General features: G+C 43.7%; 1 protein-coding gene across 1 annotated transcript in view; it reads right to left on the reverse strand.

Annotated features, from left to right (window-relative positions):
• LOC122551802 (protein Wnt-6-like) overlaps positions 1-19,000 on the reverse strand; it is a 106,046-nt gene that overhangs the window by 49,589 nt on the left and 37,457 nt on the right. The window contains exon 2 of the mRNA XM_043694272.2: positions 11,941-12,161. Within this exon, the coding sequence (XP_043550207.1) occupies positions 11,941-12,161 (221 nt within the window). The remainder of the gene's footprint in view (positions 1-11,940; positions 12,162-19,000) is intronic.

Raw genomic sequence — 19,000 nt, forward strand, 5'->3', positions numbered from 1 at the left:
TCATCACTCCCCTACTCCTTCCACGGACTCCGTAAATTCAGCGATTGGTGAGGCCTCTTCTGGAGTACTGTGTCCAGTTCTGGTCGCCCTGTTCTCAAAAGGATTGTATTAATCTGGAGAAGGTTCAGAAAAGATTTACCAAGATGTTGCTGGGAATGGAGGGTTCGAGCCATAAGAGGCTGGATAGGCTGGAGCATTTTTCACTGGAGCATAGGAGGTTGAGGGGTGACCTTATAGAGGCTTATAAAATCATGAGAGCCATAGGTAAGGTGACTGGCAGGTGTCTTTTCCCTAGGATGGAATATTTCAACACTAGGGGCTTATTTTAAAGGTCAGAGGAGAAAGGTTTAAAAAGGACATGAGGGGCAACTTTTTTCTACAGAGAGTGGTTCGTGTGTAGAATGAACTTCCAGAGGAAGTGGTAGATGCGGACACAGTTACATTTAAAAGACATTTGAATGAGTACATGAAAGGGAGGGATATGGACCAAGCGCAGGTGGGTGGGAAGACTTTAGTTTGGGATTATGGTCAGCATGGACTGGTTGTACCAAAGGATCTGTTTCTGTGAGGTATGACTCTGTGACTTTATAAGTTCCCTCTCACTTCATGGGTTGTTGCCTCAGCTTGAATCAGGCTGCTTCCAATCTCAGTACTTTACTCAAACTCAAATTGAAGTTATAGTCCTGCATTGTTTTCATCACAAAGACCACCTTCCTCCAGCCAAGCCTATCCCCATCCCAACTCAATGATTGTCTCATCTGTAAATCTGGACTCAATGATCCTGGTGCTTCCTGGGTTGGACCTCCATCATTCTGCCTTCTCAGAACTTCAGTTCCAGCAGCGCCTTGCTGATTATCTTCCAGCCGGCATATTCTGAATCTGAAGGTGTTGGTTTGGAGGGATTTTCTTGAATGAGAGCAACCTGTTTGAACTTTACAAAATTATGAGAGGCATGGATGGAATGAATAGTTAGAATAATTACTGGGAGACATGGGTTTAAGGTAAAAGAGGGTAAGTTTAAGAGAGGCAAGTCTTATACACAGAGGGTGGTAAGTGCCCTGACAAAAGAGGTGGTAGAAGAACATACAGTAGGAACGTTTAAGAGACATTTTGATAGATACATGAATAGGCAGGGAATAGAGGGATTTGGACCGCGTAGGTTAGTAGGTTAGAAAGGTGTTATGTGTCAGCACAGGCTTGGTGAGCTGAAGGTCCGGTTCCAGCACTGTCCTGTTCTTCGTTCTTTGAGAGGTTGAGTAGGTTGGTCTTGTACTGATTAAGATTAGAATAATGAGAGGAGATAAAATATGCTGGGGTTTGACAAGGTAGAGGTGGAAAGGTTGCTTCCCTTGCGGGAGAGTCCCGGACAAAAGCGCAGACAGTGATGGGGAGAAATTTCTTCTCTCAGAGAGGAGTGAATCCGTGGAATTCATTGCCACAGAGGCTGAGGCATTAAGCACATTGAGGGCTGAGATGGATAGGTTTTTAATCAGGCAGAGGAATTAAGGATTATGGGGGAAAGGCAGGAAAGTGGAGTTCAGGATTATCAGATTAGCCATGATCACGTTAAATGGCAGAGTCGATGGGCTGAATGGTCTACTTCTATCCCCTACACCTTATGGTCTAGGAATATGGGTTCGAACCCCAACATGATAGACAGCTAAATTCAAATTCAATTTACAAAACCTTGAAATAAAATTCAGTGTATATGTTGTAGAAACCCATCTAGTTCACTAATTCTTTTGGGGAAGGATGTGACTCTAGACTTATGAGAAACGTCATTGATTCTTAATGTCCTCTGAACAATTAGGGGTGAACAACAATTGTTGGCCTCTCTAGCAAAGTCATCATCCCATATGTGAATAAAACAAGTCCTGAAAGGTGTGTTTCTGATACTTAGATAAAGCACTACACTCTCCATTGAGAGAAAATAATTTCTCTCAACCTACCTTATCTGTCTGCTTTAATCTCTTGAAAGCTTCAAAATCACCCCATACCATTCTAAATTCCAAGAAATGCAGTCCTAATTCTCAGTCACTGGGCCAGAGTCCTGACATTCCCTTCCGAACATGGTCCCTACCACGTCTTGAGGGCACCAGTAGTTCAATGAGACAACCCAACGCTATCTGTCCAGGGAATCTAGGGATGCGCAATAAATAACAAAGAAAATGAATTGCTGAAAAAGCTCAGCAGGACTGGCAGTATCTGTGGAGAGAAGTCAGAGCCAATGTTTTGGGTCAAGTGACCCTTCCTCAGAATGTTAACTCTGGCTTCTCTCCACAGATGCTGCTCGACCTGCAGAACTTTGTCAACAATTTCTGCTTTCGTTTCTGATATACAGCATTCACAGATTTCTTTTTGTTTTTTTACAGCCAATAATGTCCTTCAAACAAGAGAACTCTCGCAGGGGTCACGTGAAATCTGACCTCCAACGGATTTTGCCAACTCTGCGGTTACTGCAGGTATTAATAAAGGTGAATCTCTCCAGTAAATCAGTCAAAGCCTGTACATAATAGCAAGATGTTTTGTCAGGTCCACACGAACTCCTTATATCTTTCAACATTGATGATCCTTCTCTTTCATAGTGCTGCTTCTGATACTCTGTTTAAACTGACATCTCTTCTTACAAATTAGAAGTGTCGATTGGTGCTTTCTAGATGCTGTCTGTGCGGTTTAGTATTCGACATGTAAACATACAAGAAATTAATGCCACAAGGAGGGATTTTGTTTCTTCAATGGTGTTCTCCTGGGACATGGCCCAGGATTAAAGAAACAGGATCCACTTTATTCAGGAATATCTTTCGAGTTCATAGTTGTTGTGTTAGGCACTGTGGTTCAAGAAGCCATTCAAGTGCGGGGGAGAATAACAGATTGCACTGGGCGTAGAGGGCTTGATATTATTCTCTGCAGCAAAGACCAAGAGCCAAGGAAAGTCTATGCTACTGGCCCAAGTGTTCAGGACGGGACAGGAATTTGCCATGTGAAGTAGAGGAACCAGTTGAACTTGCAGAGATAGGCTAAGGGGAGGTTCTGAAGGATATCTGGAGAATCTATTTAGGCATATTTGGTAAGAAGGAGGCCAAGAGCAACACTTAAGGTACTTCAGATGCTAAGAAGGATGTTCTGATTCTTGAGGAAGTGCTACAAAGACTGAGTCCTGGGATGCCAGGAAGGGAGACTGGATCAGTTAAGATTATAGTCACCTGAGTTTAGACGAATGAGGGGGACCTCATAGAAACCTATCAAATTGTTGTGGTTCTGTTCGCCGAGCTGGGAATTTGTGTTGCAGACGTTTCATTCCCTGTCTAGGTCCTGTGAAGCGCTTCTGTGATCTTTCCTCCAGCATTTGTAGTGGTTTGAATCTGCCGCTTCCAGTTGTCACTTCCAGCTGTCCGTTGCAGTGGTCGGTATATTGGGTCCAGGTCGATGTGCTTATTGATTGAATCTGTGGATGAGTGCCATGCCTCTAGGAATTCCCTGGCTGTTCTCTGTTTGGCTTGTCCTATAATAGTAGTGTTGTCCCAGTCGAATTCATGTTGCTTGTCATCTGAGTGTGTGGCTACTAAGGATAGCTGGTCGTATGACACTACTATTATAGGACAAGCCAAACAGAGAACAGCCAGGGAATTCCTAGAGGCATGGTACTCATCCACAGATTCAATCAATAAGCACATCGACCTGGACCCAATATACCGGCCACTGCAGTGGACAGCTGGAACTGACAACCGGAAGTGGCAGAGACAAACCACTATAAATGCCGGAGGAAACATCACAGAAGCGCTTCACAGGAGGCTCCCAAGCACTGAGGATGTCACCTAGACAGGGGACTAAACGTCTGCAACACAAATTCCCAGCTCGGCGAACAGAACCACAACAACGAGCACCTGAGCTACAAATCTTCTCCCAAACTTTGAAAACCTATCAAATTCCAACAGGACTAGACAGTAAACACAGGAAGGATGTTCCCAATGATCATGGAGTCTGAACCAGGGGGCACAGTCCAAAGAAACGGGTAGGCCATTTTGGAATGAGATGAGGAGAGTGTGGGTAGTCTGTGGAATTTGAAATACCTCAGCAGAGCTGGTATCCCGTCACCAAGTCACCCCTGACACTGATCCAGCTCCCTCAGAGCCAGCTCTCACTGTGAACAGAACTTCTGACACTCCTTCTCAAAACTTGCTAACTCCTGTTCTAATCTGCCAGATTAATAGCCCCAATCAGGGAACTCATATTCTATGAGGTCCACCTGGCTGACTTCATTACAAGCATTACCCAATTCTCTGCCACAGAGACTGGTTGAGGCCAAACATTTGAATGTTTTCAAGAAAGAGTTAGAAATATATCTAAAGGGGTCAATGTGTATGGGAAGAAAGTAGGAACAGGGGACTGAGTTGATTGATCAGCCGTGATCATATTGAATGGTGGACCAGACTTGAGGGGCTGAATGACCTACTCCTACTTCTATTTTCTATATTTTGATTATTCTACTTCATTTCCCTCAAATATTAAACTCAGCTGAAGAGTAACCTCCATATGAGTCCCAATTTTGACCTTTTACCTCCTTCACAATACAGACCTGCATGTGGAAGAGATTCTTCTCAGACTGAGGGCAGTGGGGAACATGAATGGGGAGTGATACTGAAGGGAGTGCACATCTTTCTGCTAGCAAGGAGGGTCTTGCTTACACCCAGCTTGCTCTCCCTGCACCAGTGCCACAACTCTCTTGAAATCAATACAAGTTTTATTCTGTGAAATGTTCCTTGCAGCTCAACGGAGGATTTAATTAGTACCTCATGACTCTCTTTCTGTTGATCAAAATCCAACTTGCATTCATCAAAAGAAAATAAATGACAAAACCACTTGGTGCTGATCATCTGTGGAAGGAATCCATAAGTTTGGAAGTTAGAACCCTGGATGGTGTAACACAGAAAGGTATTAGAGGGTGTTTTATTCATTTAACAGCCCAGCATGTCATTCAGAAACAGCCCAATCATCTTCCAAACCAAGTCTGAAGTCCCATCACTGATGCTCTGCTGTGAAATTTATCAGTCAGTGTTCACTGAGCAAGATTAATTGTCACCACGTCCACAAACAGCCACTCCCTCCACCACCGATATTCAGTAGCAGCTGTGCGTACCAACTACAAGATGCACTGCAGAAATTCACCAAGGCTTCTTAGGCAGCACTTTCAAAACTTATGATCACTTCCATGTTGAAGAACAAGAGCCGCAGATACATGGGAACACCACTCCCTGCAAGTGCCTCACTCACCTCCTAGTTTGAAAATAAATCATCAGTGTTGTCAGATCAAAATCGTGGAAATCCCTCCCTAAAGACATTGTGGGTTTACCTACAGCACATGGACTGCTGTGCTTCAAGAAGGCAGCTCACCATCACTAGCAGATACTAAAACCTTTCAAGAGCTGACAGATTTAGTTAAGGAATGTTACAACACAAGCCTCCTCTAATTCAAGGGGTAACTAGGGATTGGCAATAAACGCTGGCCTAGCCAGCGACACTCACATCCTATGAGTGAATAAATAAAAAGTCGTTATAAAGAGTAAAGTGTCAACTGACCAATACAAGTCAGTAGTGGTCACATTGGACAGACAACTGGGTCAAATATTGCCACTGGCGATCACATAACCATTTCAACCACTTCAGCTGAAAAAGGTGCAGCACTCCAAAAGCTTGTGATTTCAAATAAACCTGGCGGACTTGAACCTGATTTCGTGTGACTTCTGACTTTGTCCACCCCAGTCCAACACTGGCACCTCCACATCGTTTCAACAGGAGCAGTATTTTTTTATTATTCTTCCGTGGTTGGAGGCATCACTGGTGGGCCCGGTCTTTGGTGCCCATCCCTAATTACCCCATGGACTGAGTGGCTCGCTCAACTATATCAGATGGTGGTCAAACATCAACAATATTGCTTTGGGTCTGGAATCTCATGTAGGCCAGAGTGAGTCAGAACAGCAGATGAGGCAATGGTGTGTCAGTATTGTTGGTAGATTATCCATAAAAAGACCACCTGCAAGGTCCTAAGCACCATGGTTCACATCCCACTATGGCAGATTGTGGAATTCAATAAAATCTGGATTTTTTAACTTTAAACATCTATTAATGATGTTTGCAAAATGTTATTGATGAAGTTTAGGAAAGGAAATCTGCCTTCCTTACCTGGCGTGGTCTCCATGTAACATGGTTGACTCTAAATTGCCCTCTGGGCAATTAGGGATGGGCAATAGATCTGGTCTAGCAAGTGATGCCCACACATTTAATGAAAAAATAAGACAAAATTCATTCCCGAAAGGATATAGGTGAACCCGGGGGGTTTACGACAATTGCTACATGGTCACCACTCAATTAGCTTTTAATCCTACTTTGATAAAGTCCAGCCTAATGACACCCATGTAGCCACTGTCAATTATCTTTGATTTACCAATGTCCTCCAAGGGAAGGAAATCTCCACTCTAAATCATTGTGTCTGTTTTTTTTTAGTGAGAACTAACCATGTAAACCCATTTTGCTGTAATTAGATTAGATTACTTACAGATTAGATTAGATTACTTACAGTGTGGAAACAGGTCCTTTGGCCCAACAAATCCACACCGCCGAAGCGCAACCCACCCATACCCCTACCCCTACCCCTACATTTACCCCTTACCTACACTACGGGCAATTTAGCGTGGCCAATTCACCTAACCTGCACATCTTTGGACTGTGGGAGGAAACCGGAGCACCCGGAGGAAACCCACGCAGACACGGGGAGAACGTGCAAACTCCACACAGTCAGTCGCCTGAGGCGGGAATTGAACCCGGGTCTCTGGTGCTGTGAGGCAGCAGTGCTAACCACTGTGCCACCGTGCCGCCCTAAATTATGTTGGGTTGAACTGAAGAAGGGCCACTGGGCTCAAAACATTAACTCTGTCTTCTCTCCACAGATGCTGCCAGACCTGCTGATTCTTTTCCAATATTTTTATTTAATTTAGTTCAAAAGCTTTTGGGCAGTTGAAAGGAGGCCTGACCGAATGCATATGCAATTATAGTTTCTCCTAGAAAAGGAGATTGTTTGCAGCAGTTAAGGGAATAAGTTAACACTGTGTAAAGGTTTCAATTGTGAAAATATCAAGACCAGAAGTGTTTGGTTAGAATGCTGTAGATTGCTAAAAGACTGAGAAAGTTTGAGCTCTCAGATGTGTGAGTATTCCAGTGAAATGACTTTACATTCACGCAACCAGGATCTGAGAAGAGGCAGCTAAGGTAGAGTTACAGATTTGATAAGAAAGGAAAATCTCTCTGGACTTCTGTTAATTTGAAGGTGATGGTGTTGGAGAGAAGATGGGATTTTATTTCTTTATTGTGTATTTTGAATGTTTTCAAACTGTGTGATACTTAGATGCTTGGTTTGTATCATTTTGTTTTCATTTTTACATCTTTTGTGTAATAAACTTCTGCTTTATTGATAAAGCAAATTTGCAGTCTTGTGTGCTTATGTCCCAGGAGAAGTACATCAAATGAAGCAAGAAACAAGACTTATCAAGCTAGATTTCACCCTGGGATATGGTTTGTCCAGTAGTAACATCGACAGGAATCAAAGGAACATAAGAACAGGAATAGTCCACTGAACCTGGCCCACTATTCAATATAATCAAGATTGGTTGAATATTTGATGCCTTTAAAACTGAAAGAACTGTGGATGCTGAAATCAGAAACAAAACGAGAAATTGCTGGAAAAGCTCAGCAGGTCTGGCAGCATCTGTGGAGAGATATCAGAGTTAATATTGTGGGTCCAGCGACCCTTCCTCAGAGCCCATCCTTGACTTTGATGCCTTTAACCTCATCACTCCCATTACCCTTTAGACCACTGGTAAACAGAAATTTATCATTTTCTGCATTAAGTACACTCAAAGACTGAGGTCTCACAGCCCTCTGAGTTTCAGAATTCCAAAGATTTACACAACCCTCTGAGTAAAACAATTTCCCAGTCATAAATGGCATCCCTCTTATTTTTAAATTGAGCCCTCTGATTGTAGACTTCCCAACCAGGGTAAATATCTTACCCTGCACCCATCCTGTCTATCCCTTTAAATATTTTGTAAGTTTCAATGCGGTCACCTCCAAACCTTCACCTCTCGAGAGCACAGGGCAAGTTTAACTAATGTCTCTTCACAGGACAGCCCTGCCTTCCCAGCAACAGTCTGGTGAGCATTTGTTGCACCCACTCTGGCAACAGTACCTTTCCTTAGTTAAAGAAACCCAAGCTGAACACTGTACTCCACATGCAGTCCAACCAAGCTTCATAGTCTAACCGCGTGCAGTCCAACCAAGCTTCATAGTCTAACCGCGTGCAGTCCAACCAAGCTTCATATTCTAACCGCGTGCAGTCCAACCAAGCTTCTATACAATTGAAGCAAGATTTTACTATTCCTGTACATAAATCCTTGTGATAAAGGTTACCATTCCATTAGCCTTCCTAATAGCTTTCTGAACCTGCAAATCAGCGTCTTACCGACAAACACACCTAAGTTCCTTTGTACATCTAGACTTTCCAACCTCTTACCATTTAAGAAATAATTTGCACATCTGTTCCTCTTCCTAAAGTGCATAACTTCAATTTCTCCAAATTATATTCCATCTGCCATGTTTTTGCCCACTCACTAAAGCCTGTCCAAATCCCCCTGAAGGCAATTTACATCTTCTTCAATGCACACATGCTCACTCAGCGTTTTATCATCCACAAATTTGGAAATATTACATTTGGGCCCCTCATCCAAATCATTGATATATATTGGGAACAGCTGGTGGGCAAGTCCTGATCCCAGCATAGCATGGGAATGACCCATTTACTCCAACTCTGCTTTCTTGTCTGTCTGTCAGCCAATCCTTAATTTATGCCAGTATTTTATCCCCAACCCCATGTGATTTATTTTTTTGCCAACCAGCCTAACACTATTCCCTGGGATTAAGTGAACAAGATGTGATTTGATTGAAACTTACATTTTGTTTAAAGGAATTGAATAGTGTAAACAGTGGGAGGACGCTTCCATAGCTGGGGTGGGGGAGTCTAGAAAACAGTATCATAGCCTCAGAATAAGGGACTGGCTATTAAGCTCAGAGATGAGGAGAAAGTTCTTCATTCAAAAGCATGTGGCTTTATGGAATTTTCTCACCTGGTGCATTGTAGATGCTGTAATGTTGAGTGCATTCAAGATAGATTTTGAGACAGTTGGGGATACAATGCAAACTATGGAGTTTGGGATTGGATTGGGATGGTACAGTCATAGTGTCATAGAGATGTACAGCATGGAAAAAGACCTTTCGGTCCAACCCGTCCATGCCGACCAGATATCCCAACCCAATCTAGTCCCACCTGCCAGCACATGGCCCATATCCCTCCAAACCCTTCCTATTCATATACCCATCCAAATGCCTTTTAAATGTTGCAATTGTACCAGCCTCCACCACTTCCGTTGGCTGCTCATTCCATACACGCACCATCCTCTGTGTGAAACAAATTGCACGTTAGGTCTCTTTTATATCTTGCCGCTCTCACCCTAAACCTATGCTCTCTTGTTCTGGACTCCCAGGGAAAAGATTTTGTCTATTTATCCTATCCATGCCCCTCATAATTTTGTAAACCTCTATAAGGTCAGCCCTCAGCCTCTGACGCTCCCAGGAAAACTGCCCCAGCCTGTTCAGCCTCTCCCTATAGCTCAAATCCTCCAACCCTGGCAACATCCTTGTAAATTTTGTCTGAACCCTTTCAAGTTTCACACCATCTTTCCGAAAGAAAGGAGACCAGAATTGCACACAATATTCCATCAGTGGCCTAACCAATGGCCTGTACAGCCGTGACATGACCTCCCAACTCCTGTACTCAATACTCTGACCAATGAAAGATAGCATACCAAACGCCTTCTTCACTATCCTATCTACCTGCGGCTCCACTTTCAAGGAGCTATGAACCTGCACTCCAAGGTCTCTTTGTTCAACAACACTCCCTAGGACCTTACTGTTAAGTGTATAAGTCCTGCTAAGATTTGCTTTCCCAAAATGCAGCACCTCGCATTTATCTGAATTAAACTCCATCTGCCACTTCTCAGCCCATTGGCCCATCTGGTCAAGATCCAGATGAGGTAAAAATTCAATCAAGGCCTTGTTGAATGGCAAAGGACCAAACACAGCAGGGCAAATCTCCCTACTCCTGCTCCTACCTCTTAGACTCATACTGAGTGATATTGACAGTCATGTCAAGTCCACGTCTTTAGTGTCATTCAATCATGGCATGTTGGTATCACTAGCCAGATCAGTATTTATTGTCCTGGAGAAGGGGGAATATTGCCCTTCAGCTTCTTGAACAGCTGCAATCCATGTGTTATGGAGACACCCACAGTTCTGTTAATGAAGGGGTTCCGGGATTTTGACCTGGCAACAGTGAAGGAATGGGCGATCTGTTTCCACGTCAGGATGGTTAGCGGTTTGGAGGGGAACATGCAGGGGGTGGGGCTCCAATGTATCTGCTGCGATCGTCCTTCGAGATGGAAGTGGTCGTGGGTTTGGGAAGTTTGTCTGAGGAGCCTTGGTGAATTTCTGCGGTGCACTTTGCAGATGGTACACACTGCTGCCAGTGAGCATCAGTGGTGGAGGGAGTGAATATTGTAGCAGGTAGATGTAATGCCAATCAAGCGGGCTGCTTTGCTCTAAATGGTGTTGAGATTCTTGAATGCTGTTGGAGTTGCACTCATCCAGGCATGAAAAGCAGTTTGGGTGATGTAGTATAGGGTGAAATAGCACAGTGGTACAAGCAAGTGTCCACATCTCTGGCTAGCAACCAGTTGGGAAAACTATGATATTTTCCTTTCCACCCTCGGAAGTGGGATTATGAAGATGGTTGACAGCCCTCCTCATAGTTGAGGTTTCATTTGCTGTAGACCTGCGATGTCACCTAATGTTTGCATCACCTTCTGGGACAGATCCTCACCAGCTGCTGGCTTTAGCCAGAGCTGAAACACACCAACGCATTCCAACTTCACACCTGATTACCCACATGGCATCCTAGCACACTCTTCAATGCCCGTCAATATTCCTAGACCAAGCTTGTGACAATTTGTCCAGATCCTAGGCAACTTCAAGCCCTGGAAATGATCCAGTGGCCCATGTGACAACCCCAACAAATTATTCCTTTGGGAAATGGATGGGAGCTCATTTGAGAGGGCTTAATTACTGAGTGGTGGGGGGGGGGGGGGGATGGATATGGGCAGGATGGAGGGGGGTTTGGGTTTGAAATGTTAATCAGGGCATCTGTCATCGTGTGATTTGAGGTTGATGCAATGTGTGTTTGAGCAGCTCAGAGTGCAGCTTCAATAGGTAGCACTGAAACAGTAACCCCTTCAGAGAACAGTTCATGTACAGGTTGTTCTGCTATAGTGCTTGTTTCATCAACGTAAATTCGTTGTAACACGATTGACAAATAGGGACGCTGTTTCTAAAGCATGAACTTTTAAAATGTGTTGGTTAAAGCGCGATTGCAACACCAACACTTTAAATGTTGTCAAGCGATTCTTGTATAGCGTGGGGGCGCACAGGAACATGACTATCACTGTATAGAAGAAATTACTGTCATTAGATTAAACTGTGAGCATTAAAGCAAATGTGCCCTTTGATCACTCCATGTCACTCCTGCTTGAGAACCTGATATAGATGATTCTGATATAATGCGATAATTCTGCTTCCGTGTTATCTCACGTTATAAGAAAATTGCATAATAGGATCGTCGCTTAAATCAGTGAGACCAGAATCGTGTTATAGCCAATAAGGGTAAGGAAAATTCACATTCTACAAATCATCTAAATTCTTCAATTGCGTCAAAGTCAATTCGCGTTGAAGAGACACGCGGTATAGCAGAACCAGCCGCACATGATCCGATTTAGCTCATACCTTGCTGCAGGATTTTCCGGAAGTACTTGTTGTGGATGGTACAGTTCCACCTTCGGTTTCGAAACTGGAACTGGCACTCCCGCACCCCCAGCCTGGCTCCTTTCGCCACCTCACTCACGATCTCCGGCTCAGTCTGACACAGCTGAGCCTGCTTCCCCGCCAGCCGCTTGGTTTTCCGGCAGATACTGTTTGGGTCCATCACCAGGGGACTTCCCACTGCCCTGCGGCCGAAACAGAAGTGGTTCTTTTTTAAAAATCAACACAATTTTGACCTCAAATGTTGATCCCTCATCAAGGCGACTTCACTTTTATCAAAAGTGGGGAGAACTTTTTATTTTATTCATTCATGAGAGGAGTTTGTCGCTGGCTAGGTCAGCATTTATTGCCCATCCCTAATTTTCTCAGTGGGCAGTTAGGAATCAACCACATTGCTGTGGGTCTGGAGTCACATGTAGGCCAGACCATTTAAGGAAGGCAGTTTCCTTCCCTAAAGGAATTAAGTGAACCATTTGGGCTTTTACTAACAATGGGTTCACGGTCATCATTGGATTCTTAATTCTGGATTTATATTGAATTCACCTTCCAACATCTGTTGTGGCAGGATTCAAACCCAGGTCCCCAGAACATTGCCTGGGTGTCTAGATTAACAGGCCAGCGATAGTATGCAATAGGCCATTGCCTCCCTGAAGAAGATTCACAAGTATAGAATAGTTTGAACCACTGGCAGTGACTGTACAGAGAGTAACTGTTTCCTCTGGAAAAGACAGAGCTAAGACAAGACCCAATAAGGTGCTGGAAAATGGTGAGTTTGACTAAACGCATTCCCTCTTGAAAAGTGACCACAGCCATAACATTATAAATACACAATGGTCACTAGTAAATCCAATAAGGAGAACAGGAGAAATGTTTTTAACCAGGAAGGTCAGGAGGTGGAATACAAGGGGCAGTTGAGGGGAAAACCTGCATTTAAGGGGAGCCAGATAAACACAAGAGAGAAAGCATGGAAGAGTATGATAAACTGGTCAGACCATAGAACAGGAACAGGAGTAGGCCATTTGGCCCCTCAAGCCATTCAGTAGGATCATGGCTGATCTAACATTCCTCAAGTCCACTTTCCTCGTAATCCTTGATTCCTGAAGTGATCAAAAATCTCTCTATTTCAGCCTTAAATGTACACAAGGACTCTGCCCCCACAGCTCTCTGTGGCAAGGAGTTCCAAGACTCACAAACCTCTGAGAGAAGGGTTAAGTGTGCAGGTTAAGTGTGCAGGTTAGGTGACTGGCAATGCTAAATTGCCCAAAGTGTTCAGGGACGTGTAGGTTAAGTGCATTAGTCAGATGCAAATATAGGGTAGGGGAATGGGTCTGGGTGGGTTACTCTTCGGACGATCAGTGTGGACCTGGCGGGCTGAAGGACCTGTTTCCATACAGTAGGGATTCTAAAAAAAGAAATTCCTTCTCATTTCAGTCTTAAACTAGTTTCCCTTTATTCTGAGACTATGCCCTCTTGTACTAGACTCTCCCATGAGGGGAAATAACCTTTCAGCATTTATCCTGTCAAGTTCTTTAAGAATCCTATACATTTCTAAATGTCATGTTATGGTTATGTTTCTGTTTATCATGGTTGGGAGAACTTTGAAAGGCTGGTCATGGCATTAATCAACTCTAGCCTCCCCACTACTCTTGACCCACTCCAAGTTGCCTATCAGACCATGTCAGAAGCCATATCACTTGCCCTTCACTCCTCCCTAGAACACCTTGACACCAAGAACAGCTATGTAAGAATCCTACTCATTGATTATAGTTCAGCCTTCAACACTATTGTCCCCTTGAGACTGATTACTAAACATAGTGATCTTGGACTAAGCCCCACTCTCCGCAACTGGATCCTCAGTTTCCTGATCCACAGGCCACAATCAATGAAGATTGAGGACAATTTTTCATCTTCATTAACATTCAACACTGGAGCCACCCAAGGGTGCGTATTCACCCCCCTACTGGACTCACTGTATACCCATGACTGTGTCGCCAAATACCAGATTAATGCTATTTACAAGTTCACTAATGACACCACCATAGTCGGTCGAATCTCAGATGGTAACGAAACAGACTAAAGATGGAAGGTTGAAGACTGGAAAAATGGTGCACTGAGAACAACCTAACTCTCAATGCCGGCAAAACCAAGGAACTCATTATTGATTTTCGGCGGGATGTTACTCATACCCCCTTACACATTAACAGCACAGAGGTTGGACGAGTGGAGAGTGTCAAGCTCCTGGGAGTGGTCATCCACAATAAGCTTTCTTGGACTCTTCATGTGGACGCACTGGTTACAAAGGCCCAACAATGTCTCTTCTTCCTCAGGCAGCTGAGGAAATTTGGCATGACGGCGAATACCCTTGCCAACATTTATAGGTGCGCCATCGAGAGCATTTTGTCTGGATGTATCACTACCTGGTATGGCAACTGTACCATTTGAGATTGGAGACGGTTACAGAGAGTGGTGAACGCGGCCCGGACAATCACAAAGGCCAACCTCCCATCTATAGAATCCATCTACCAGGCCCACTGTCAAGGAAAGGCCGCCAGCATTCTCAAAGATCCATCCCACCCTGGCTATGTTTTTCTACAACTTCTACCATCAGGGAGAAGGTACAGAAGCCTGAACACATGCACCAGCCGGTTTCAAAACAGTTTCTACCCTACTGTAGTTAGAATACTGAATGGACTCTCAAACTCTTAACATTCGCCTGTACCTGTGTTTTTGTTTTTGCCACTGTTTACCTATTATTTACTTATCAATGCCACTTCACTCTGTGATCTGCCTGTATTGCTAGCAAGAAAAGCTTTTCACTGTGCCTCGGTACATGCGACAATAAAGTCAATTCAATTCACCTGGAGCATGAATGCTGGCAGCAACCAGATGGACCGAATGGCCTGTTTTTTCTGCTGTTGATTTGGTATTAGATGTGTTTCACCACATCTCTCACCATCTTGAGATGCTGGGACTATAACCTGGAAAAACATTTGCCGCCTGTTGGACTAGTATGAGCCTCATTTAAGTACAAAATGCGTGCACACACATCCACACACACAAATATCAAACATGCAGCCACATGATCAACAGCTCTGTTTTAAATCAAAGATTAATCCCCAGTGTGCCCCCATGGAATCTTTAACAGCTCTGCAAAAAGGCATAGGCACAGGCAAGCTCTGCCGGATTCTCTGACCATGCTTGAACTCCCTTTACCAACACACAGGGAAAATCTCTGTCTGACAGTAAACTGGAGGGGGAGGTGTGTCAGGGATTGGTGTGAGAGGTACTGCTCATTTCTTCCCCTGTGAAATGCATAACCCAGTTGCCATGATGCATTGGTGCACTTCAGTAATGCCCAGGCATTAATCAGTCAGGAATGAGTTCCCTAGCGCATCCCAGTCCTCATAGGGAGCTACAGAACAAAGAGGTGAAAGGGTATTATGTACAAAGTTAAAAATCGCACAACACCAGATTATAGTCCAATAGGTTTAATTGGATGCACTATCTTTCGGAGCGCTGCTCCTTCATCAGATGGTTGTATGTATGTCCACACATTTCCATATAAACACGGATGTTTGTCATGTGCACATACATAGGAGCATATGTAAGAGTAGGGAAATATTGTCACAATTGTAGAAAGCATTGGTGACCCCATAAGATATCAGAGCAGAGTTAGACCATTTGGCCCATTGAGTCTATTCCACCTTTAAATCATGGTTGATATGTTTCTCAACCCCATTCTCCCCATAACCCTTGATCCCCTTACTAATCAAGAACCTACCCATCCCTGTCTTAAATACACTCAATGACTTGGCCTCCACAGCCCTCTGGCTGAAGAAATTCCTCCTTATCTCAGTCTTTCACTGGAGTATTACGTACAATTCTGGAGGATGTAATTGCATTGGAGGCTGTGCACAAGAGGTTCACTAGATTGATTCCAGAGATGGAAGGCTTGTCTTTGGAGGAGAGTTTGAGCAGTTTAGGCATACACTGACGAGAGTTAGAAAGATGGAAGGACATCTAACTGAGATATATCAGATGCAGAAGGGATTGGACAAAGTGGACTTAGAGAGGATGTTAGCTTTTCTGCAGCAATATAGATTGAGAGGTCATAGTTTTAGACAAAGTAATTGGCAAATTCAAAAGAGAGATGAGGAAGAATTGCTTCTGTCAAAGGGTTGTGAATCTGTGGAATTCATTCTCCCAGAGTGTGGTAAATGCTGGGACATTGAATAAATTTAATGAGGAGATATACAGATTTGAAACTGGTGATGGGCTGAATGGTTATGGAGAGCAGGCAGGAAAGTGGAGTTGAGGCCGAGATGAGATTAGTCATGATCGTATTGAATGATGGAGCAGGCTCAAGGAGCTGAATGGCCTACTCCTGCTTCTAGCTCTTATGTGCTGGTTCTTATGTAATACATGTCTGCCTATTAATATTTTAAATCCTTATGATTAAGGATGTCCCGTAAGCATGTCCAGTAAGCATGGCACATTTCTAGATCTATTTTCCATGTTTCCATGCTTTCATGCCCCACTTGGCTCAAAGGAAGGAGAGTTACCAACCAAACAATGGGAAAACCCACCCCCCACTCTTTCCAGTTTCATTTCTAACATTTCCATGCAACATAGGCATTATTAGCAAGAATGGTCCATCCCTAACTGCCCTTAAGCTGAGTGCCTTGCTCGAACATTGCAGAGGGTAGTTAGCATGGTCACCATGACTGAGAGAACCTCTAGATTCCAGAATTCTCTTGTTATTCACCAAAGTCTAATTCCACCAGCGTGGGGTTGGACCCTGTGTTCCCAGAGGCTTCTAGTTCTGTGATTGTGCTAATAAGCTACCATCATTCCAGTTATCAGTACACCACGCCCCCTGCAGAATTCCAGGTCCTGGGAACAACTGGTAGAGACTAGGCAAAATAGGCCACTTGAATTGAATTGAATTTATTGTCACGTGTACCGAGGCACAGTGAAAAGCTTTGTCTTGAGAGCAATACAGGCAGATCACAGAGTTAAATAACATAGATAAGTAAATAATAGGTAAACAGCAGCAAAAACAAAAACACACTTCAGAGGATATTGAAATAATGATACATCTTTATAGCAACATCTTCTTATCAACCTCCTCACAGGTTCATTTAGAGCCTCCAGGCCACCTGCCCAGAAGTAAGGAAACTACCACTGCATCACAAGAGCCTAACATACTCTGCTTTGGGATCTTCACCCTTCAGAACCACCAGGAAGTCTCTCAAATGGAAGTCACTCTCCCAAAGCATCAAAGACCAAGAGGAAAACCATTCAGACTGTAAAGAAAACATTGTGACTTTTTTTCCCTGTTCCTTTGAACTCTTTAATTTATTAGGAATACAACTGCTGTAAATGGGGCTGTAAAGGCTGTTTTACAGCCAGAGGCAGTCATGGGCAGGAGATCATTAAAAAATATCTCCAGAATTGCATTGAACTAGAGTAAGTAACTCTCCAGTGGGTTAATGTGTGGATATATTGATTGTTAAAAAACAGAATTGCATTAGAAAAACACTTTTGAAAGCCAAATGGAGTTCCAGATTTCGTACATTGGAATATAGGATACACAGCAAGGGAATTCTAATGTCCTTCCTCTAGTTGAAACGGCGTGTTTGCCATTACTCTCTGCTTCCTGTCTCTCAGTCCATACAGTCTTCATGTTGCCACTGTCCTTTTTACTCCGTAAACATTAACTTTGATCATAAGCCTATTGTCTCGTACACCACATTTAAAACATTGCCCTCACCAACCTGCTCTTCAATATACTTCAACAAGTTAATTGAACATAATTTGACCTTAACAAATCTGGGTTTTCCATAATGAACCCATATTTGCCCAAGTGACTTAACTTTATCCTGAATCATTGTGTCTAAACGCTTCCCCACCACTGAGGTTAAGCTGACTGACCATCTGTTGTTGAGGTACTCTCTACATCCCTCTTGGAATAAAGGTGTAACATTTGCAATTTGCTCGTCCACTAGCACCACCCCTCCTCCTGAGACTATTACTGGCAGCGCCTCCATAACTTCTACTCTCACTTTACTCTATCCCCGTGGATGTATTTGATTTGGGCTTGGTGTTTTATCTGACATCCTCGGTAATCCACGCTCCCTCGAATTTAGTTTTCTTTAAAGTGGATCCAGAAGGTTCATGCTTGACAGTGATTTCCAAAATTTCCAATCAACATTGAGAATGGTGTTGACACACTGGTTGGCAGGTACGGACCCTCAGGATGGGGACATACATGCAACTTAGAGAGAACTTGTCCACAATACTTCCTCCTTATCACTCTAAATCTTTCACGTATCTAAACTCCCTCTGTTTCACTATGATAGACACATAGACTTATAGAAGTCTACTGCATGGGAACGGGCCTTCTGTCTAACCTGCCCATGCTGTCCAGTTTTCACAATCAATCTAGTCCCATTTCCCTGTGTTTGGTCCATATCTCTCCATACCTATCCCATCTATGTACCTGTATGAATGTTTCTTAAATGACAGAATTGTACTCGCTTCCACCATTACCTCTGGCATCCCATTCCGGACACTCACTACCCTCTGGGTGAAACAGTTGTCCTTCTGGACCCTTTTGTATCTCTCCCCTCTCACCTTTAACATATGCCCTCTAGTTTTGTACTGCCCCACCCCGGGGAAAAGCTATTGGGTATCTACCTCATCTAAACCTCTCATGATTTTATAGACCTTTATAAGGCCACCTCTCGATCTCCTATGCTCCAGGGGACGACGTCCCAGCCTAACCAAGTTGGAGCAAATTAATGCAGATACTGGAATCTGTACTGAAAACAGAAAATGCCGGAGATCACAGCGGGTCAGGCAGCATCTATGGAGACAGCAGGCTATGTTTTGAGTCTAGATGACTCTTCATCAGAGTCGAAGTGAAGTGTGATGGGGCACCTAGCCTATCCAACCTCTCCCTATAATTCAAATCTCCCAGTCCAGGTAACAGGGAGAAAGTGAAGACTGCAGATGCTGGAGA

Source organism: Chiloscyllium plagiosum, unplaced genomic scaffold (genome assembly GCF_037043375.1).
Source record: "Chiloscyllium plagiosum isolate Xiang-an unplaced genomic scaffold, Cpla_swu_hap1 HiC_scaffold_7, whole genome shotgun sequence".
NCBI lineage: Eukaryota > Metazoa > Chordata > Chondrichthyes > Orectolobiformes > Hemiscylliidae > Chiloscyllium > Chiloscyllium plagiosum.